The sequence below is a fragment of the Delphinapterus leucas genome, chromosome 19, assembly GCF_059928025.1.
Source record: "Delphinapterus leucas isolate spDelLeu-1000000601 "Yukka" chromosome 19, BTC_Dleu_Yukka2, whole genome shotgun sequence".
Lineage (NCBI taxonomy): Eukaryota > Metazoa > Chordata > Mammalia > Artiodactyla > Monodontidae > Delphinapterus > Delphinapterus leucas.
This window is the reverse complement of record NC_143147.1, coordinates 67,470,829-67,493,530: the sequence shown is the minus strand read 5'-3', so window position 1 is coordinate 67,493,530 and position 22,702 is coordinate 67,470,829. Positions and strand designations below refer to the sequence as shown.

Genomic DNA, 22,702 nt, shown 5'->3' with positions numbered 1-22,702 from the left:
ATCAGGCACACTTAGGTGTCAAAAGCTGCCAAAGTGTAACACACATTGCAATTTTCACAGATGACTAATCTCAGGAAAAATGTGTTGGGGCGCATTCTTGCATAATAACTTGGATAAAAAGGGAGAAGTGAAAAGACTGTAACAAGACATTTTCAAAGACAATGCACCTTGCCTCTCTTTAAGGGGGTGCCCGAAACAGATCAATGATTTGCTCTCTTTGTTTGCAGTTGGCTTGGCTGAACAGTGGTTCTGTTAAGTGCTTAATCTGAATGTGGCTTGGGGGGAGAAAGAAAAAGTGGAGTCTTCGTCATCAGGGCTTCGACAGATTTCTGATCCTGTCCATCTGTTGTTCATTGACCCCTTTAATACAGGAGAGAGATTTGGTGGTTTGAAAAGTCGAGCATCACTTTTATTTCTCAGATCTGTGCTATATTCATTTTTTAAATTTGTATTTGGTCAACAAAACACCCTAGACTTTCTCCTAGGCTTTTGTGAGTCCAGGAAAAACGAGCTTCTTTGGAGCAAAATTGGAAAGTCAAAGTCAATGGGTGGTTTTTACCTGGGCCGGGGTGGGGAGAGATGGAGCAGGAGGAGAAATCTGAAAACTACTATTTGTTCTCATTAAGTAAAGGTGAGTGCGTTCTCCATAGGAACAGAGAGCAAGCAGCGGCACTGGAAGTGAAAAGTCAGCTGAGGGACTCTTATGATTTACTACTGCAAAGTCGTCTCTGTTTGGGAAAACATAGACTTGGACTTCCACGAAATGAGTTCCAGCTTTATGTCAATCCGCTAAAGACCTGGTCCTTGGGCACAAAGGTGCTTACTTCCTAGCCTGTCATCACACATGACAATCCCATCTCCAGAGACTTTCAGGACTCTCATTGCTAGGCAACAGGATCCCTCTGTATCCCCCAGAGTAAACCTGTGTCTTCAAGTCAGAATCACTTGCGCTAACAGAGATGTTGTCAGGCGTTTCTGCCTAGTGGCCGCTTTCAGTGTGTGAAGTGACGGAATAAGCCCAAACAGTCTCCAGAAACTGGGATCCCTTTCAGATGATTAGAAGGGCTGTCTGCTCAGTTTTATCTTTTAAACAAAATAGTCGGTGCTTTTGGATTTCAACTTGTCATCAAGGGCTCTCCTATTCTCTCAACATGCACCTGCTGTTCAATTAATATTAATGTTCTGCGTTCATGCGAAATGCTCTCCCGACATGTCCGCGTTCTTAAAGCTTCATGGCAAACCTTGGAGTTAGAAAGTCTTTCTTCTGCCTAATCACCTGGGACCCCCAGCAAGTAGCGAAGGCAAAGGAAGAGAATAAGAGGAGAGAGGTAGCTCTGTAAAGTAGAATATTCCAGATCGCTGGCAAAAAATAGGGGAAGGGAGACCTGAGACTTCAGCTGAAAGACTGTCATGAACAACTAACTCTTCTGTGTTTAATGACTTCATGCTTCTAAATAATATAAGAAAATATTTTCTTTTCTGTCTATTTCTCTGGGGCTACAAGGAAACGAAAAACCCAGTAATTCAACGTAGAGGACATTTATCTATATCTGACCCTGTGTCTGGCTAGGAAATGTTGCCTTAGGGAGTAGACTTCATTTTTCCATGACTTCTTTTGTAACGAACGATCTCTCTCTCTCTCTCTCTCTCTTTTTTTTGGTAGGACCTGTTCTCTGGATGTCAGCTGAGTTACTAAGGTGACTCTGCACGCCAGGAGAGAGACCTTGGTAGAAAGAACCTTAAGGCTCTTGGAGACCCCCATCTCTCCTTCTTTTCTGTGTGTGTGGGTCTTCACTGAACATTCAAACCTGTTTCTCCAAAGGGTTTTGCAAAAACTCAGACTGTTTTCCAAAGCAGAAGCGCTGGCGTCCACAGCAGAAGTGATGGGCAGCGTACGCACCAACCGCTACAGCATCGTCTCTTCGGAGGAGGACGGCATGAAGCTGGCCACCCTGGCGGTGGCCAATGGCTTTGGGAACGGAAAGAGTAAAGTCCACACTCGACAGCAGTGCCGGAGCCGCTTTGTGAAGAAGGACGGCCACTGCAACGTGCAGTTCATCAACGTGGGCGAGAAGGGCCAACGGTACCTGGCGGACATCTTCACCACGTGTGTGGACATCCGCTGGCGGTGGATGTTGGTTATCTTCTGCCTGGCTTTCGTTCTCTCCTGGCTGTTTTTCGGCTGCGTGTTTTGGTTGATAGCGCTGCTCCACGGGGACCTGGACGCATCCAAGGAGAGCAAAGCGTGCGTGTCCGAGGTCAACAGCTTCACGGCCGCTTTCCTCTTCTCCATCGAGACGCAGACCACCATAGGCTACGGCTTCCGCTGCGTCACAGACGAGTGCCCCGTGGCTGTTTTCATGGTGGTCTTCCAGTCCATCGTGGGCTGCATCATCGACGCCTTTATCATTGGCGCGGTCATGGCCAAGATGGCCAAGCCCAAGAAGAGAAACGAGACCCTGGTCTTCAGCCACAACGCCGTGATCGCCATGAGGGATGGCAAGCTCTGTCTGATGTGGCGGGTGGGCAACCTTCGGAAAAGCCACCTGGTGGAAGCTCACGTGCGAGCACAGCTCCTCAAATCCAGGATTACTTCCGAAGGGGAGTACATCCCCCTGGATCAAATAGACATCAACGTCGGCTTTGACAGTGGCATTGACCGCATATTTCTGGTGTCCCCCATCACCATCGTCCACGAGATAGACGAGGACAGCCCTTTATACGATTTGAGCAAACAGGACATCGACAACGCGGACTTTGAGATCGTGGTGATACTCGAAGGCATGGTGGAAGCCACGGCCATGACCACGCAGTGCCGGAGCTCGTACCTGGCCAACGAAATCCTCTGGGGCCACCGCTACGAGCCCGTCCTCTTCGAGGAGAAGCATTACTACAAAGTAGACTATTCGAGGTTCCACAAGACTTACGAAGTACCCAACACTCCCCTTTGTAGCGCCAGGGACTTAGCGGAGAAGAAATACATCCTCTCCAGCGCTAATTCCTTTTGCTATGAAAATGAGGTTGCCCTCACAAGCAAAGAGGAAGAAGACAGTGAAAACGGGGTCCCAGAGAGCACGAGTACGGACACACCCCCTGACATAGACCTTCACAACCAGGCAAGTGTACCCCTAGAGCCCAGGCCCTTACGGCGAGAGTCGGAGATATGACTAATTCCTCCTCGGGAATAGTTACTTTGAAACGCAGTCTGTTGGTCAAAGGCCCAAAGCAGTTACGCAGACGACGGTACTGGTGAAGAGGTGGTTTGAGACAAGTGACCACGAGGGACTGAGGCTAGCACGATGCTTTCAAAGAAAGACTGTAGGCTCAGAGATGAACCTAAAGCACTAAACATGCCTGCCCCCCCGTGACCCGATGGCACATAACACGTTGTAGAATAAGTTATGGGATGTTTATGTCTTGTCTTGTGTTTTCGTACCAAACTTGAACTTGCAGGCAAGCCTTGGTTGGTTGGGTATTTGACGTCTCCAGAATGCTTCTCTTTAGGGAACAAGAATGTTTTTAAATGGCATCACATTTTTAAATGTTTTCAAGGCAAGACTCTGCCTTAACTTTTGAAAAGCTGCTAACTACACGAACACACATTGTACTGTTGCAGTGTAGTTTTTCTTGTGTGTAATTTAAAAAGTCAGTGTTGAACTTTCTTGAGAGCTCATGGTATGCGCTTCAAAGTGGCAGGTATTTGGCTGTTAGTTGCCAAAACGAGAGCCTGATTTTTTGAGGCCAGTAATTTGTTTGCTAGAATTGATTTCTCTCTCTCTCTGTCTCTCTCTGTCTCTCTCTGTCAATCTCTTTCCGGTTACATAAGGGCATTATGTAACACTAGCCAAATGGTAGCCTCTGGGTTGTTGTTATTGGTTTTTTTTTTTTTCTCCATGATGTTAATGGGTGATCTCAAATTTTAAGTTAGACTACCTGAAATAAATACCAAAGAGAATGCACATTTTTGCACAGTGGAGCTTATACTAAAAAGGAAAGAAAGCCCCACGGCTGCCTTGAAATCAAGAGACAATAACTTTGAACCTCAGCAAGACCATGAACTGCCCTCTCCTTTTGCACCTTATTCAGAAAACAGAACATCACACACACAGTCGAGTAAGTGCCGTGCTTTACGTCTCTGTTCCTTCATGTAACTTTCACGTTATAGGAGGAAGAAGACAGGGGAAGAAAAATTCACACGCACGCGATATAAACATCTTTTCTTTCCTTCGAGGTGGTGCTAGCCAGGTGAACGCATACGACGTTGAGAGACGGTGATGTGCCCTTAGATTTTTTTCTGGGTTTTTCCATTTTTTGCACATTCCAAAATTTATTCCAGAAGACAAGACCTAGGTTGAAATGAGTTGGCATCCTTGATGCTGAGCCATCCAGCTTGAAAGATCAATAGGTTTATACCCCTGTGGCTGAATTCCTTGCCCTGACAGCTGGTACATCTCCAGCTTAACTGCATCTTCCAAAAGATGCCACGCCTGGCCTCTAGGCTGGCTCTTACGATCAGGCTGTCTGGACTGAGTCCTACAGCATACGAGGGGGCTGTGAATGCCGAAGTGGGAAGGTGGGAAGATGCCGAAGAGCCATTTTGACGTAGCTCATCAGCTCAAGTATTCAGGAGGGAGGGGAACATTGCTTTTTTTTTTTTTTTTCTAATGGTACAGAGTAGGAATGAAAATGTCTCAGTAATTTAGGGTCAACAAGAGCCGTAGAAATTCTAAGAGACTCACGAGTAAAGGAGATAATGATCTAAAAGGGTCCTTTCCCCTTGATGGATGCACGCTCATGATTGAATCCGAGCTGATCCCTTTTGCCCGTGGAGCCCTAGAGCAGGCTACTTAGGGCACATTGTTTTCCAGAAGCCTCTCCCGCCTGGCTGCCTGACTTGCTAGAAACATTTTGTTTTGTCTTGTTTTCCGCTCTAGCTCAACATAATGGAACTCTCTTTTGGTTTAAAGTTCCTTATTTGTGAATTCTGGGGTTGCTGACTTTTCTTTTTAATTGGCGTCTCAAAATCAACTCTCTTACGGTATTATATCCCTGTATGCCATTAAAAAACAGCTTGTTCTAGAATCCTGTATTTTGTAAACTGTTGTCTGTGATGGTCTCTGGTTCTTGAACAGCCATATCTGAATGCGGTGCCTGCAATAATCGGACAGCCTCTGCTGTCCTCAGCCTTCAGAGTCGATGGGTTTGAACACTGTGGAGTTATTTTCACTGAAACCAAGTTAGAGATATCAAGCAAGTGGATGTTATTTTAAGTCCAAACTTTAAGGCAGATTAGGGAAGTTGTTTAGAGAGTTGGAGGGATTGCGTGGATACAGAATTTTCATTCTTCTGTAAATGGCAAGTGTTCGGCCATTGACAGAGGATGCTGATGGTTTCAGCTGCTGCTACTTCGATATTTTTGCAAAGGAAAATAATCAAACCAAAGAGTATTCAATGGTCTATAAATTAAATGATGATTCAGTGGAGAATGGGGGTGACCACAGAAAAGGCACCTTCCCATCACACAGCTCTGCCACTTAAAAAGACTTGAGATATTTGAAAGGGGGTGGGTAGGGGGCAAGAATGAGGGAGGGAACTCTTGCAACTTCTTTCTGAAAAAGAGAAAAAAAAAATCTAAAATTTCTGGTGCACAGGTTTGTTTTTTTTTTTCAAGAAAATTTTGCAGAAGCTATGTTTTTAAAGTGTACATTTTATAAAGTTTATCAGATATTTTCATATTTAAAGCCAAATGTAAATAGAAATGTAAAGGGAAAAAAGTTGCCATAGAAAGTATGATTTCAGTGCAGCCATTTCTGAGAGCTAGTACCTATATGCTACCGGTTAGCATGGTTTTAGCAAATATTTACCAGCCTTATAAGGTTCGTATTGCTATGTTCTTCTGTTATTTATTTCAGCATGGACTGTTGATTTGAAAGCTTTTTCTAGTTATTAGTATTTTCACAGTGACAAGCTTTAAATGGCAATTTTTTTTTTTTTTTGTCAAGAGCCAAGACACAGGTAATGCACAACGGTTTTTGTTTTTGTTTTTGTTTTTGCTGCATTTTACCTTCAAAACATTTGTCATTGACTGGGTTTCCTTAATTAGTGCACACATGTCATTAGAATGCAGGTTGAAGAGACTCACTGTGAATATCTGGGGTCTGTTCCGGGATCTGTGTTGGCTTCTCCGTGACAAGCAAACCCCCACTGAATTTACTTAGGAATTATTCCCTTTTAAAGAATTTTTGCCCATATCTGGATGGGCATTATATTTTTGGGAGGGGGACTAGATTCCTGGTTATCCTATTTTTAAAGAAAAGGTAGACAAAGTGAATTCTATTTTGATTATTGAGAAAGGAATAGTTTTCTATCCCTCTAAGAGTATACTTGAATCAGACATTTTAAGGATGTCACCCATAACTCTGAAACCATTTCCAAATTCCTGGTGAAAGTTTGTTTTATCTTTTTTTTTTTCAATTCTATCAATGCATTATTTCTTCCCTTCACTTCCTTTCTTCCCTGTCAACTCCCACCTCAAACCTTGATGTTTATTCAATGAGTTCTGTCCCCTAAATCACGTCACTCTTACAAAAAACAAATGTTGGTTCATATTGGATGATAAGCCACTCAGTAAAGGTAAAAAGCTTGTTCTGAGAAACAGAGTGAGTGTTTTTTCACTCTGTGTCCAATAATGTTAAGGTGAAAAAAAAAAAAGAAGAAAAAAAAAGTGCTGCAGAGTCACTCACTCCCAACTAGAATCCCTTTTCTAGTTATGTTGGGTTTCAGCTCTGGGGCTGCGGTGAATTGAACAATCCCGGCCTTTGACAATCGTGAGAGTTATTATTTTCCCGTTTGCTGTCTTTTTGTATCTAAAGTCTTCCTAATGTACTGCACAAACCATGGATTGTACATATTTTTATATATTATGTCTTATTTTATTATTTCTAAATAAAAAATTAAAAATTGAAAACAAATCAGTGCAAGAATCTTTGGGCTCCCTGTATGGTTACCGTAGCATCCCTGAGATAGAAAGCAAAGGTTCCCAAACAAGAGGGCATAAACCCTGATAGTTTGGATAAATAGAACCAATCACCGAAACAGGTGTGGGGGGCAGATTACTTTAATCCAAGTAAGAGGAAGTCAAGCTTGTATTTTGTTTCTGGACAGAATGGCCTAGATAGAAAAGACCGAGAAACAAGCAAACAAAACTAACAAAACGTGTAAGGTTTAGATTTTGAGTCTCTGTGCTGACAACAGGAGTTACTCTTTATTGAGCCTAACTGGGTAGGGTTCTGGCTTTCAATTATTTCATTCCCCCGAAACCAAATCAGGTTATTATATTCTCGTGTAATAGATCAGAGTTGGCAAATATGTTCCCTAAAAGGCCAGATAGTAAATATTTTTGGCTTTGTGGAACAGTCTTTGTCAGAACTATGCAGCTCTGCCCTGGTACTACAAAATCAACCACGGAGAATACAACAGCAAATGGTGCGGCTGTCTGTCAATAAAACTTTACTTATACAAACGGCTGGAGGGCCAGATTTGGCACATGGTCTGTAATTTATTGACCTCTGTTATACAGGAAGAAACTGAGGCTGGATTTGAAAGCTAATAAATCATCGAGCGGGTATTCAAATTCAGGTTTTATGTGCTTCTAAATTTAGTTTAATCCACTAAGCTATAGAGCGTTTCAGGGTACCAAGGTACCAAGGATCTGTGGTCTCAGAGAAAATGTCAACTCCTCTGGCAAATTTCAAATAGCTTAACTGTTTTCCACCATTGGAAACACTGAGGAAAATCCCCATCCTGAAATATGGGTTGCTCCTTAATATTTTTCCTTTAACAAATATTTTTCTTTTAACAAAGCCCTTACTATGTTTTGAAGATGGTTCTACATTCTTTATGAGTATTGAATAATTTAATCTTAAGAGCAACCCTGTGGAGTGTGCATGATTATTATCCCTATTTAAGAAATGAGGGGACTTCCCTGGCAGTCCAGGGGTTAGGACTCTGTGCTACCACTGCAGAGGGCCCGGGTTTGATCCCTGGTTGGGAAACTAAGATCCCACAAGCCATGCGGTGCAGCCAAAAAAAAAAAAAAAAAGGAAATGAGGTCACTGAGGCCCAGAGAGGCTGAGTATCTTGTGTAAGCACACACAGCTAGTAAGTATTAGAGCTGAGCTTTAAACTGAGGCCATTTAATTTGCAGCAACGTGGATGGATCTAGGGATTATCACACTGAGTGAAGTAAGTCAGACAGAGAAAGACAAATACCATATGATATCGTTTATATGTGGAATCTAAAATATGACACAAATGAACTTAACTATGAAACACAAACAGACTCACAGACATAGAGAACAGACTTGTGGTTGCCAAGTGGGGAGGTGGGGGAGGGATGGATTGGGAGTTTGGGGTGAGCAGATGCAAACTATTACTATATATAGAAGGGATAAACAACACGGTCCTACTGTATAAGCACAGGGAACTGTATTCAAGCTCCTGGGATAAACCATAATGGAAAAGAATATGAGAAATAATGTACATATGTGTATAACTGAATCACCTTGCTGTACAGCAGAAATTAACACAACGTTGTAAATCACCTATATTTCGATTAAAAAAATAAATGGAGGCCATTTAGCCCTGGGCTGAGCTTTTTATCATTATATACTACGCTTTCCATTTGGAGGCATTCTTGGGAAAAGTTTCATCATTTTGTTTCAGGCCTCTCTGCTTCTCAGTTTTTATTCTCCTTGGTGATGAAAATGCATTCTTTTTCTCCGCGTAGGAGACTATACATGAGCACCCACCTCCTTCATAACCTGCTCTACAATTGCTCCCTTGGTTCCTGAGGAGAGAGGACAACTCACAAAGGTAGATTAATTACAAATAAGCATCAGTTGTGGGATTTAGGTAAATTTCAAACTTCAGATTAATTTCAGTTAACTAGGAATCGCTGAGGTCTGTCCCGAGGTGAAACCACAAAGGTCTGTTACTAACCAAACGGCAGGCACCTCACCACGTCACACACTTCTGCTTTCCTCCAGCTGTGGGCCGCCAAAGGTGTAACATGATCCGCTTGGTGATTGGTCCCATTAAACAAGATACAGGGTGGTAACTCCAGGCAACAGGTTGAGTGCTATATGAGTCCCACCTCTACTTTAAAAAAAAGAAAATTAACTTGTACAAAAAGAAAAGGCGAGGGTAGAATTTCAGAGGTTTTCTGCTTAGGCCTTTTCAGTGAAAGCCAAGCAAGGCCTCCCAACTCCAGCCTCTTTAAGCAACAACCTCTAGATAATACTCACAAAGAAGAAAACATGTTTCTCTCTAGAAATTTCCATATTAAAGCTCGAAACACTGACTACATCAATCAGATTTGCCTTCCCCAATTAAAAGAAACAAAAGAAACGAAATAAAAAGAGAAACCTAGCTTTTTGCATTTTGAGTGAGCAAAGGAGCCTAGTGACCTGATGATTTGAGCCACTATATGAGGTTTGTTATAATGACTTAAACATTTTTATATAATTATAAGGTGATACCTGCAAGGCATGGGTGAATAAAACTATCATAGTACCTGGCTCTGGAATAGGTTGACCAGCTGTCCTGGTCTGTTTGGGACACAGGGTTTCCCCAGGATGCAAGACGGGCAGTCCTAGAACTGGAAAAGTCAGTCATCTGCTTTGGAGGCTAGAGGAGTACAAGTGTTGGGAAAGTGAAGAGAGAAAAGGTGAGCCAGACTCAGCACAAGTGTTACTAAATAGTAAGAATAATAATGATGGATAATTACACGTAAGTGGTTCTCTTGGAATAACGGAAATTTGTTGCCTCGAGGGCATTCATTGTTTTGGAGGAATGGTTTGCTAAAATATTATACAATTCTCTGCCTCATTCAAAAAATAGTGTGTATTATTTAACGTTTCCTTGTGTGGTTCAAGCTACTAGGTGCGTCTCTTCCTGGTGGGGTGTGCTTTGAAGTCTGTCCATTAAACAATCAGCTACTATTTTGTCCTTAGCACCATTTAGGTTCTTTTTTTTTTTCCGTACGCGGGCCTCTCACTGTTGCGGCCTCTCCCGTTGCGGAGCACAGGCTCCGGACGCGCAGGCTCAGCGGCCATGGCTCACGGGCCCAGCCGCTCCGCAGCATGTGGGATCCTCCCGGACCGGGGCACGAACCCGTGTCCCCTGCATCGGCAGGCGGACTCTCAACCACTGCGCCACCAGGGAAGACCCCATTTAGGTTCTTGCTTCTCTCTGCTGTTTTGAGGAAATCAGATAATCCATTATAAAGACTATATGACTAATAATAGCCAGAAAGGTACAGGTGAGACACAAAAGACCTGGCTTGAGCGTAGAGTTTTTGTGGTGATGGTACTAATTTTCAGAGATCTTTTTTATTTCAAGTGTGAAATTACATTCTGAATGGTTGACTCTGTTAATGGGTTTGGCTTCTAGAAAATTCTATTCAGTTTGACCCAAAATTTATTGAGGAATTATTATATGGTACTGGTTACTCAAAACTTTCTGTATGGATTTTGTCTTCAATAGGACACAGTTTGGAAAAAGGGTGGTACCATTGTATATTCATTTTGTCTTAAAACTGAGTTTTATATACAAAAAGTCTCTGTATAATTATAAGTACCAGTTGTTGAATACTTATGACTTATTAGGCACTGCACAGAGATCTTCACTTGATTAAATATTTTTACTGGGTTGTGACCATGGATTCAAATATTCCTGCAACACCTTATTGGGAATCATTTGAGGTAGTTTTGTAAAAACTTTGCTCCCTAAGATGCTGTCCCTTTACTTCTTCCCGCTAAATGACCGCTCTGACCCCAGACACTGCTTAGATTAGGTCTGAAATTATCCTCGCCTTTGGGCAAGTATCTGGGTTCCCTGCTGTATAACGAACAAATGAATCAAATCTCACACTGTGTCGTTCTATTTGGCTTTTGTTTTTCAAATTTTTGCTAAAACTCTTGTATGTCTAAAGTCCCAGTTAAGCAACGTTTTATTTGATCCTGCAAACAAAGAGAGCATGTTTCACTAAATAGCATCTAGGAGTTTCCTTTAAAATATATGAACAGCTGCATTAGGCACTTAGACCCATGAAAACAGATTATTTACCAATAGAGACATTTCAAAGGCAAGTGTGGACACATCCCTGACAACACTTGGCAAAGCACCCTCAGATGGCAACCATTCATACAAAAACTCAGGAGAGAGGCTTCCCTGGTGGCACAGTGGTTAAGAATCTGCCTGCCAAGGCAGGGGACACGGGTTTGAGCTCTGGTCCGGGAAGATTCCACATGCCGCGGAGCAACAAAGCCTGTGCGCCACAACTACTGGGCCTGCGCTCTAGAGCCCATGATCCACAACTACTGAGCCTGTGTTCTAGAGCCCACGAGCCACAACTGCTGAGACTGCGAGCCACAACTACTGAAGCCCGCGCTCCTAGAGCCCATGCTTCGCAACAAGAGAAGCCACCGCCATGAGAAGCCCTCGCACTGCAACGAAGAGTAGCCCCCGCTCGCTGCAACCAGAGAAAGCCCGCACGCAGCAACAAAGACCCAGCACAGCCAAAAAATAAAAATAAAAAATAAATAAGTTTATTAAAAAAAAACAAAACTAAGGAAAGTGGATCCTCCGTGCCGAGGTTTTCTTCAGTCCTGCCATGAGCTCTTGGTGGTCAGAGGTCTCCTCCCTTCCTTTGCAGGCTCCGCTGAAAGTTACAGCCTGCATCACTTGGGCACATCCAGTCAATGAGGCAGCTGAAGAAGATGCCCCAGGGTTGCCATGGAAATGGAAAGAAGCATCGAAGCACCTTCTCCTGCATACTCCTTAATTTAATCTGAGTGACTTTATTCAAGAACCAAAAATAAAACGTGCACCAGGATGTAATTATATAAAGAGCTGTGTTGGATGATAAATACAGTATGTACTTTTGCCTTGGTGTACAGCTCTCTTCTCCCTTCTATTCTGAAACATTTGAACTTTTCCAGCAGGAGTCTTCCTGTAAGGTTTAATTGAAGCGAGGCACAGATTTACCAAGATAAGGCAGTGAGCCTTGCTTGGGAAATTCTACCTTGCCCTGGCTCATACGTCTTATATGAATGTAGAGTCTCCTAAAACAAGGTCCACTTCCAGGGTCTGCTCATATTGGACCATCTAACAAGCTCACTGGCACCAACTGAAATTGCTCTGCCTTCAGGCGTTCACCAGTCTTAAACATTCTATAGGCTTATGATCATTTTCTAGGATAATAAAAAGAAGTGGATAGGAGAATGCCAAAACAGCAATTAGTGAAGGGCAACAAAAAAAATTTTTTTTTTAAATCCTGTTGCTACTTGCAATAAACAAGCTGTTTCACAACAGAGAGATGGGGGACGGAGATGCAAAGACCTCAGCAGTGGTCCTATTGCAATACTCACCTGGGAGAAAGGGGTCGGGATGTAAAGAGTCTGCCCCCATTAGAAGTTCACACCTTCTAATGGACTGATGAATTACGTTGGCTAGAAGAAAAAGTGACCTCTTCTTCCCACCATCCTTAAGTGAAATAAGGCAGTCCTGAACCTGCACATTGGCATGATTTAAAAAGGGCTTAGGGGGCTTCCCTGGTGGCGCAGTGGTTGAGAGTCCGCCTGCCGATGCAGCGGACATGGATTCGTGCCCCGTTCCGGGAAGATCCCACGTGCCGCAGAGCGGCTGGGCCCGTGAGCCATGGCCGCTGAGCCTGCGCGTCCGGAGCCTGTGCTCCGCAACGGGAGAGGCCACAGCAGTGAGAGGCCCGCGTACCGCAAAAAAATAAATAAATAAAAGATAGAATAAAATAAAAAGGGCTTAGGTTGCTATTTCCTGCTAGTGATTTGCATGAAGCTCTGTGCAATATAGGATTTACTTAAAAAGGAAAATGCAAAGGTACAAGGTGTGTCTGGTGAGCTAGAATACGATCCTATCTTTTGTAAAAAAAAAAAAAAAAAAAATGTGCTGGTCCAGATAGTGCCATTTGTAAAACTGGCCTGGCCGTATTGTTTAAATGCATATGAAAACCAGCTACATGCTTGCAAAAAAAAAAAAAAGAAAGAAAGAAAGAAAGAAAAGAGAAAGAAAAAAAAAAGGAACTGAAGAATTTCCTTGAATACCTACCTAAGCTTGGAAATTTTTACTTTAATGAATCTAGTATTTCCAGACCTTTGTAACCAGATGTACGGAACAACCACTCAGAGGAGGTTATTACTCTATCCATATTAGTGGCACAGTGGAGTTGAGTTCTTGTAGGTTGATGTGGAGAAAACAAAAACAAGTCAACAACATCAACAGCAAAAACCCCCAGAAACAAAATCCATCTGAACTCAAAGCCATGTGGATATTTAAAGCTGTGTTTGAGGAACTTCAAATGTATGTTCACATATTTATTTATTTTCCTTAAAGAAACTTGCCATTCTAAGAAATTCTTTAAGGAACCACCTATAAGTTTTGTGCAACAGATTTGATTTCTCCCTTTTCTTTTTATTTCTGTGTAAGATGCATTTAACCCCACTTAGTGAAATGTGATTTGCAGCCTGAGTCATCTCCTGCGGAGAAATGGCTGCAAAAAGTTGCCTTTTTCTAAGGACTTGAGACTTTTGAGCCTTAGTTTGCTCCCCGGAAAATAAGAATAAAAACAGAATTTTGTGAGATATAAAGGGAGAGAGTTTTTGTAAAAGTGCTTCATAAATTATAAAGTACTATACATATGTTAGTTTTATACTTGTAGTAGCAGTTTTTCATTTTCTCATATAGATTTTACTCCAAATTCAAGACATTTAAGTGCACCCAGAAAGAAGGGAGCTTGTCGCATTTGGGAAACGTTCACCAAGCATCAAGCACCTAGAACTATGATGGGTATCGAGCTTACAAAGAGCTTACAGTGGCATGAAGGAAATGAGAACAACAATTACGGTAATCTAATTTTATATTTCTATATTTGTGCTCTGACTTTGGCAATCAAAGCAGAAGACCTCCAGTACAGTGTCTGTGCAAGAAATGCAAGCATACTCTTTTCCACTCTTGCTGAGAAAATCCATCCCATTACCTGTCATGTTATATTATATGCATTAAATGCCAAGGTGGTTTTCTTTTTTTCTTGCACTGGAGTTTGTAAGGTGGCACTTATACACCTGGAGCCTGCTGCTACGTGAAGGGAAGTTGTTGTTCTTGGCAAAATGCCAAACCTATCAGATTACAGAATCAATTTCCTTTATCTTGGGGCGCTGGACTCTTTTCAGGACGCAAGAGGGATAGGATTTCACAGCTTGTTTGGACACACTGGTCGTTTCTTATTCTCATTTATTCCGGGAGAAGTGTGTAGTCTCCTGGCACACCTCCTAGTCGGGTCAATGCCTGAACAAGAAATGCATTAGGTGCCCCAGATGCCTTCAGCTGAACAAAATGGCTTTATTGCCCCAAAACACAACGGCTTTCCAACTGCCAAAGGTTGGCTCTTCCTGGACCTTCTAGCCAAACAAAAGCAGCCTTGCTCTTTGAGAGAAGTTTGGTAATATTTCTATCAGGGTTGGTTGTGTAAGAAAACCTCCTCTGTTAACCTTGGATCCCAAACTGATTTCCCCTCATTGGACTCCGAAGGATTCCTTCCCTATCACTTCCTTGCAGATATATGTATATTTTTTTTCTTCACCATCTTCATCACTTCATTTTGCAGGTCAAATCTTTACCAAATTTTCACGTCACCGAAAGCTTTCTGGAAAATGTGCTAAAATGAACCATCTATTTTCTTTTCGACAAATTTTTTTTTAAAAGAAAGCCAAATTCCTGACAAAGAATTATGAGGAGGTTCCTTTTGCCCATCACCCCACCCTAACACATACACACACGCGCATGAAACTAAATGCACTCACGATGATGCCCAGGGGCCTCATATTTAAGGAGTCTTGCTTGTGACATTGGTAAGATGAAAGGGGAAATTCAACCCAGAAACTGTACGAACATCACATAATTTGAGGCATTTGACCTGAATTATTTATTATTTACTACATGTGTTATGATTACAGGAAAGGAAATAATAATAATGATGGGATTGTTGGTGATTCTCGTTTTTTTCTTTATAATCTATTTCTAGTTTTCATATATTTTACCATGAAAATATACCTCTTTTTCAGGTCTTATTAAGAGTTTTGAGTTGCACTTGTAGTTCATTTTTCCTATTCTTGTTTTCTTTGTTTTATAATAACGGTTAGTCTATAAAGTATCATCTGAGTACCACTTTTGCCAAAATCCGTAAGTTTCTGGACCTGCCGCATCCTCATGTTATTTATGTATTTATTTATTAAAAGTGTCTGAGTCCTTTGTAATAACCCAAAGGTTATCGAAAAGCGTCTTTAAAAATGTCCAGCTGGATAGTTGTTTTTTTGTGTGCGCTTTCGTGTGTGTGTGTGTGTAAGGAGCCTATCTCATTCCTCTTGTTTTTAATATATAATTTTATTGAACTGTGGTCAGAAAACATAATGTTATTTTCTTTACAACATAATGGCCATTTTCTTGGGAATCTGCCATAACTGAAATAAAAGTATATTTGCCCTTTGTTAGGTGCAAAGTCTATATGTTTATATAACATATGACGATAACATATAAGTCTATATGTTATCATTATATAATTCAAAGATTCAATACCCTTAAATATTTTCTATCTGTTGAATCTCTTGACTGCCGAACTAAGTCTGTTTAAATCTCTGCCATAACAGTGGAATAGTCCATTTTTACTTGTCTTGAAGGGCACTTGTGTCCTGTATATCTCAGATATATTAAGTTATGATATATTAATATATTGATATAAGATATATTGTTATGTGATATATCACTATGATATACTGATATATTGCTCATGGTAATGGTTGTTAAATCTTATCGGCAAATTGTAACTTTATCAAATACAATAATTATCTTTTTGCCTTGAATTATTTATTTTTTTGTCAGACATTAATGTGGTAATGCTGTTTTAGGGTTTGGTTTTGTTTTGTTTTGGTATTTACCCAGTATATCTTTATTTTTCACCCTTTATTCTCTATCTTTTTATGTCTGATTATTTTTACATGTCTGATTTTTAGAACAAATTTGAGGAGGACATCTAGGACATCTATATTATGAATAATCACATTTTCTATTTTCCTTTGCCCCTTCTCTTTCTTCTCCGTCCATTAATATATTAATGTATTTGTCTTTGTTTCTTCTTCTATTGGCTTTTGTATGTATGTTCTATTTCTTAATTTTAGTGGATGTCATTATGTGTTTAAGCACTGTATTTAAACAAATCATTCTGAAAATGCCTAGAACTTGTTTGCATTTTCATCTATTTTTTTTTCGCTAAGACAGATATGCCTATGCTTAGCATTTCTGCACCCTACAGTACATGATAAAAATCAGAGCTGAATGAATTTTAGTGGGTTTTTATTTTAAATGTGATGCAAATTCATTATGCTCCTAAATTAAGATGAAACAGACACTACGGTGATTCAAGTGGAATAAAGATTTTTACTACGTCAACAAAGGAATCTGCATTAAGTTGTAAATTCCGGGAAGTAGGTCAGGTTGTTCATTTGATATTGAGCACAGCCGCCTTTCCCAGTCTGCTCTTGCGAATCCGTATCAGCTTACCTCTCACCCAACATTGCCCGTGGTAAAGGACCACTCTGAATGTAAGCGGGTCCTCTGAGTCATTCTGATGCACTGGAGCTTGAGATTTCCTGCACGAGACAAGCATAGAGAGAAGGCCCTCACCCCAGAATGTCTCAGTAGCAGGCTTGAGAAGGGGCCCCAGAATTTGCATTACTAATAAGTTCCCAAGTGGTGCCCAAGACACTGACCCATGCAACCCATATGAGGAACAAATGGTCTAGTACAATAGTTCTGAACAGGAGCCCTGGAAACTTATTTTGACTGTAACAGGCTAGATCTGCCACCTCGGGAAAGCCATTTTCTCCTCCCAGATTCCAGGTTCCTCAAGTAAAAAGGAAGAGGAAGAGATGGTTCTGAGGGTCCAGCTCACTCTGGTTCGTTTGTTTTTTCTCTCTGTAAAGAGGCTGTGGTTTATTTTCTATCACATTTGATAAAGGAGAGCATCGCATTATTGTATTCATCGGTGAGTTTGAGATAATTACATGAAGACTTTTTTCTTTTAGTATTTAGACACCAGTAAAAAATTCGTACAAAAAGATACAATAGATTTGCTAGAGGCAAAAAAGAAGGGAAGTAAAATTCAAACAGAATGGAGAGTAGCTTATATAAGGCATGCCGTTAATATTTATATGTTTGTATAATGGGCCCAAAATTTGCCTCTGTGAATTTTTTTAGCAGTCAGGTTGAAGGAAAATGGTCAAAATAAGGTAAATGGTTTAGGAAATACAGCAAGTGCTGTGGTGATCCAAAGGCAAAGGAAAATATTTCTATTCAGGAAGGCTGGTTAAAACAGAGAGGACGATGGTACCGGGGAGCTTTGGAGATAAACCTGAAATGATGGGTATGGTTTGAAGGGATAAAGGTGGCAGGCAGGACATTGCAAGCAGAGCACCCACTGCAAACACACATATAAACATGGGAGACCTAAGGCATATCTTAAGAACCATAAGACACCCATCTTGTCTAGGGCAGGAATTTTGCTACCCCAGAACTTTTGACAATGTCTAGAGGCCTTTTTGGTTGCTGCAGTTGTGGGGCTGGGTGCTATCAGCATCTAGACAGATATGCTGCTAAACATTCTACAGTGCACAGGACAGGCCCCCGCGAAGAGCAAGTATTCAGTCCAATATGTCAATGGAGCTGCTGTTGAGAAGCCCTCGTCTAGGGGGTAGCTACTCTGTGACATTGAGGAGGAATATGATTGGAAAGTAGCTTAAGGACTTTAAATGATTTTTCTTGAAATAGAAGGTTGTGAGCAACCACTGAAGTCTTGTGAATAAGGGAATGATGTCGCTCTTTAAGAAGCTAAAATGATGGGCTTTTTAGGAAGATGACGGGCCCAATGCACACAGGTGACTGGAGGGATAGGAGATGAAGATGGAGCTTTGTAGACTAATTAAGCGCCTATGGCTCAATATTTCAGGTGAGAGGCCATAAGTACTTGGACTTGAGAATGGAAAGGAAGGGATTGTCTCCAGAGATGATTCAGAAAAGGGATGTACATGACTTGGCAACTGTTTAAATCACGGTGGAGGAGAAGGTGGCTGGAAGCATCAAAGCTGGTCTCGGCATGGCTGAATTAAGAAACAGGAATCAGAAGACTTCCCTGGTGGTCCAGTGACTGAGACTTCGCCTTCCGATGCAGGAGACGTGGGTTCGATCCCTGGTCAGGGAGTCAAGATCCCACATGCCTCGCAACCAAAAAGCCAAAACGTAAAACAGAAGCAATATTGTAACAAATTCAATCCAGATTTTAAAAATGGTCCCCATCAAAAAAAAAAAAAATTCTAAAAAAAAAAAAAAAGAAACTGGAGTCAGGAGAGAGGGCTGATTGGAAGGTTAAAGAATACACATTGATTTTGAGGGTGGGAAGGGTATTTATAGGTAGACACATCAGAAGGCTTCTGGAAGGCAGATAGATTCAAAGTAGCACTTCTGTTCACATTCCTAAACTCTTCCAGTTGAGCTGAATCCAGGTTACCACACTCAACTTGCAACAATGTAACCTTTTCATTCTTAGGCGGGAGGGGGCCCAGGCTTGGCCCTTCAGCAGTTCAAGGAGCCACCAGTCTCATCCTAGCTGTGTCCTATTGGAGTTCGCTAAATATTTAACAGTAGTCAAGGGCTGTCATGGGTTTTGTTTACTACAGGTTGTGTCTACCTCTGTGTACATCTTCCATGATTTCAGGGTTGTAAATTTCCAAGTCACATTGGTTCTGTGGGCACCAGTTCACAATTATGTAAATCACCTTCGCATGCTGCTACATATCCACTCGAGCCGGACGATTCAGCACATCCCAACATGTACATTTGAGACGGTTCCATGAATTACATTCTTTGTTCTAATCCTGCGTTGACTCATTCCCATGTATTTGCCATCACTCCTGCTACAACTTGACCCACGGTGCTCTGTTAGCCTTGTTATACAGTCTTAGTTTGCGGTGGACAAAGCTGCTGCCCCTTCTCTGATGGCAGGAATGGAAGCAGAGGAGGCCAGGAATCTATCAGTGCGCACAGCTGACGCACACAGCAGCCAGCAACTGGCATCTTGACAGGTTCATTAGACGGCTGCACGGACAGTTTAATTCCTTCTGACTTATATGCAAGGCACATTTTCTTCCATCTCAGGATTTCCTCGTGCTTCCAGCTCCAGAGAATCATGCAATTCTGGAATCCACATACACTGTGTATTCCAACCATACTTTCACCACGCGATTTGAGTTTGTGCCACAAAGAGGAAGCATGATCTAAGGAAACTGAACTGTGTTTAGTTACGAAAATTCTACCGATGTCTCATGACCTTTCTGTTAGTTGATTTGTCAAAGTGCTATCCCAGTTGCAGGAGCACAGGTGTTCCATGAATCTTGTTGACTGGGCTGGATTCGGTGCCTAAGGTCTTGAAGGTACTTGTCTCCGTGTCCAAAAGTCAAACTCACCCAAGAAGATGAACGTACACCAGGGTGATCCACTGTGAGACCTGTTGAAAGATTAACGTTATGGAAAGCCCTTCACAGGAGGGGGAAGGATAGGAGAAGGTTATGGAAAACCCTTCACAGGAGGGGGAAGGATAGGAGAAGGTATCTTCTTCTTATCTACCAGCTTCCACATGCCACGACAGAAACAATTTCCAGGCAGACAAACTGGCCAGTGCCATGCTTGGTGTGGATGATTTTTCCAATGGATACATCAATCCTTCACTGACTCAGGACCCTGAGAAACTTCCATCTTACTAGGCTACAACACTTCCTCATTGATGGAGGATCTGTCTCCTGGATATTTTGGCCTGGCTTCCAGGCCATCATTCCCTTCCTTGCTGCTTCCATTTTTCTTATGAACTGCATTCTTCATATTCCCAGAGGTTTATGGTAATCCTCAGCAAATACTTTTGCAGCAGAAGGTATCCTGGTGGGTGGCCTAAAAGTAAGAGAGACGAAGAAAAGCTTCATCAACCTCATAATTCTCTAGAACTTGTCCTGCTTCCCTGGCCCATTTGAAGGTGAAGTTCGAAAATTTTGTGTTTGAAGAAGATAAGGAATAAAGAGTGGGATGACAAACAAACAAACCAACCCTGAAAAATATAGTTTCTTGAAAAACTATGGAAAGGATCGACACTCCGTGTATAAAGGGATTAAGATGGCTGAATGAATGTTTTATTGAATCGTTTGGACTTAGAGGCAGATAAGCTGCTCCTTGAGGCTCTGGAAGGGCCTTCCAGAAAGTTACAGGTAACAAATTAATTCCTTAGGGGCCTTAAAAGGAGAACACACCCTTAGAAATTCTCCTTTCTTCCAGGTAAGACCTAGTCAGTCTTAATCTTTCTTCCCTCTGGTTTTCCTAATCTGGAACATCTTTTAGAAAATGTCACTCAGCTGTAATAAAAAAAGAACAAAATAATGCCATTTGCAGCAACATGGATGGACCTAGAGATGATCATACTGAGTGAAGTAAGTCAGACAGAGAAAGACAAACACCATATGACATCACTTATATGTGGAATCTAAATAAAATGATACAAATGGGCTTATTTACAAAACAGAAATAGACTCACAGATGTAGAAAACAGACTTATGGTTATGGGGGAGAAGGGGGTGAGGGATAAATGGGGAGTGGAGCACAGGGAGCTCTACTCAATACTCTGCAATAACCTACATGGAAAAGGATCTAAAAAAGAGTGGATATGTTTCTATGTATAACCGATTCACTTTGCTGTACACCTGAAACTAACACAACATTGTAAGTCAACTCTACTCCAATAACAATTTAAAAAAAAAGAAAATGTCACCTTCAGCCTCTAAAATTCAGCAGCAGTGATATGATTTTACAGAGATACAATTAAAAGTATGCCATTAGGGCTTCCCTGGTGGTGCAGTGGTTGAGAATCTGCCTGCCAATGTAGGGGACACGGGTTCGAGCCCCGGTCTGGGAAGATCCCACATGCCGTGGAGCAACTGGGCCTGTGGGCCACAACTACTGAGCCTGTGCGTCTGGAGCCTGTGCTCCGCAACAAGAGAGGCCGCGACAGTGAGAGGCCCGCGCACCGCAATGAAGAGTGGCCCCCGCTCGCCGCAACTAGAGAAAGCCCTCGCACAGACACGAAGACCCAACACAGCCAAAAAAAAAAAAGTATGCCATTAATAATATCTTAGATTTATGGCAAGTGTTTCCAGTGGTCTTTCTGACCCAGAGAATGCTTCTGTTCAGACTTTGTCAAAGATGGCCACCAGGGCTGAGTTGGGAACCAATGCCCGTCAGTACTTGAAAATCACTTTAGTCTGACTGCTCCCGGGAATTAGCACTTAGGCTTCCCAACTTTTCACACACGTTTTATGCATTCACACATACAGACACACACCGACATCAGCTCTAGGTAGCCCTGTATCATTTTCGACTGTGTCTTTACCAGCTTCCTCTGCTCTGCTCTTCCCTCTGACAATCTGAGATGAAAAAGCTCCACTCATGTTCTCACCTATTCTTTCCTCCATGAATGGAAAAGAGATTTAAGTCTACAGATTAAATGAAGTGACCTCAGGTTCCTGCTAAACCTTCCTTTAGTGTCACTTAGGATCCATAATTAGTAAACAATTTACGCTGAGAACTTCAAAGTAATTCATAAGCTACCTGTATTAATCTAGAAATTACTGGGGAAAAAAATCTGAGTTTATTTCCCTGTGTATAAGCAGGCTGAGTAACGGTTACCTTGCATGACATTTAAGTGTCTTGACAAATTCCATTTAATCTGCCTAGGTCAGGACCTCTAAAGAAGACGACTGAGTAAAAGCACTTTCATTTGGCAGTCCTCCACAAAATACAGCCAAAATAACAAAATTAACAAAGAAAAAGGAAAGAAAAGAGAGAAGAAATCTTTTCTTCAAAGGAATGAGGACGCGGTCAGCTGGAACCCTGATGAATGTCTGCCAAGCACAGTGAAAGCTGGATCATTCTGAAGAAGGCCATGAAGAGAAACCAGATCTTCAGGTCTTAAGCCATGTGGCTGATTTTTTTCCTTAAAAGTGAAAAAATCAAAGGTCCGACCAAAGACCATTTTTCTTGGAAAACCAAAATGTAGGAGCATGAGCTGGCCCAGGAAAAAAATCACACCACCATCTAATTCCATAGAGGCCCAGTTCCAGCCACAGGGCATCAGGGAGATAGGCAGAGGGTAGATGTAATAAGTCACCACCATTTTCCAAGATTTAACATTCCAACTAGAGAAATGTGAAAATGTTCTGAGTAAGAAGCCTCTGAGAGATGGGGCAGATGGACACGAGCGCAGAGCCCGGCATTTATTAGGCACTTAGTAAGTATTCTCTGGGATATGGAAAGAAGGAAAGAAGAAAGGAAAGGAGGGAAGGAAGGAGAAGGGCAGTGAGAAGCAAGCAAGTGGCAGGTGCCTACCCATCCTTGTTTCCAGGGTTACACCCTTGTTTCCAGGGTTACACCCTTGCCACATATAGATGAAGCCTTTGTTTCTTTTTTGGTTTTCTACCAAACATCTCAAGGCCATGTGACATTCTGGGTGTATCTACATCTG

The 22,702-nt window shown here is 41.9% G+C and overlaps 1 protein-coding gene across 2 annotated transcripts in view; it reads left to right on the top strand.

Moving 5' to 3' along the window:
• The window catches only part of KCNJ2 (potassium inwardly rectifying channel subfamily J member 2), a 404,418-nt gene that overhangs the window by 4,356 nt on the left and 377,360 nt on the right, over window positions 1-22,702 (top strand). The window contains exon 2 of one of the 2 annotated variants that reach the window (XR_016389076.1): window positions 1,664-22,702. This exon is cut by the window's right edge and continues 82,632 nt beyond it. Coding sequence is in view for 1 of the 2 variants with exons in the window: in XM_089901706.1 (XP_089757832.1) it covers window positions 1,884-3,167 (1,284 nt within the window). In the remaining variant the exon portion in view is untranslated. The remainder of the gene's footprint in view (window positions 1-1,663) is intronic. The other variant, XM_089901706.1, reaches the window with a different exon arrangement.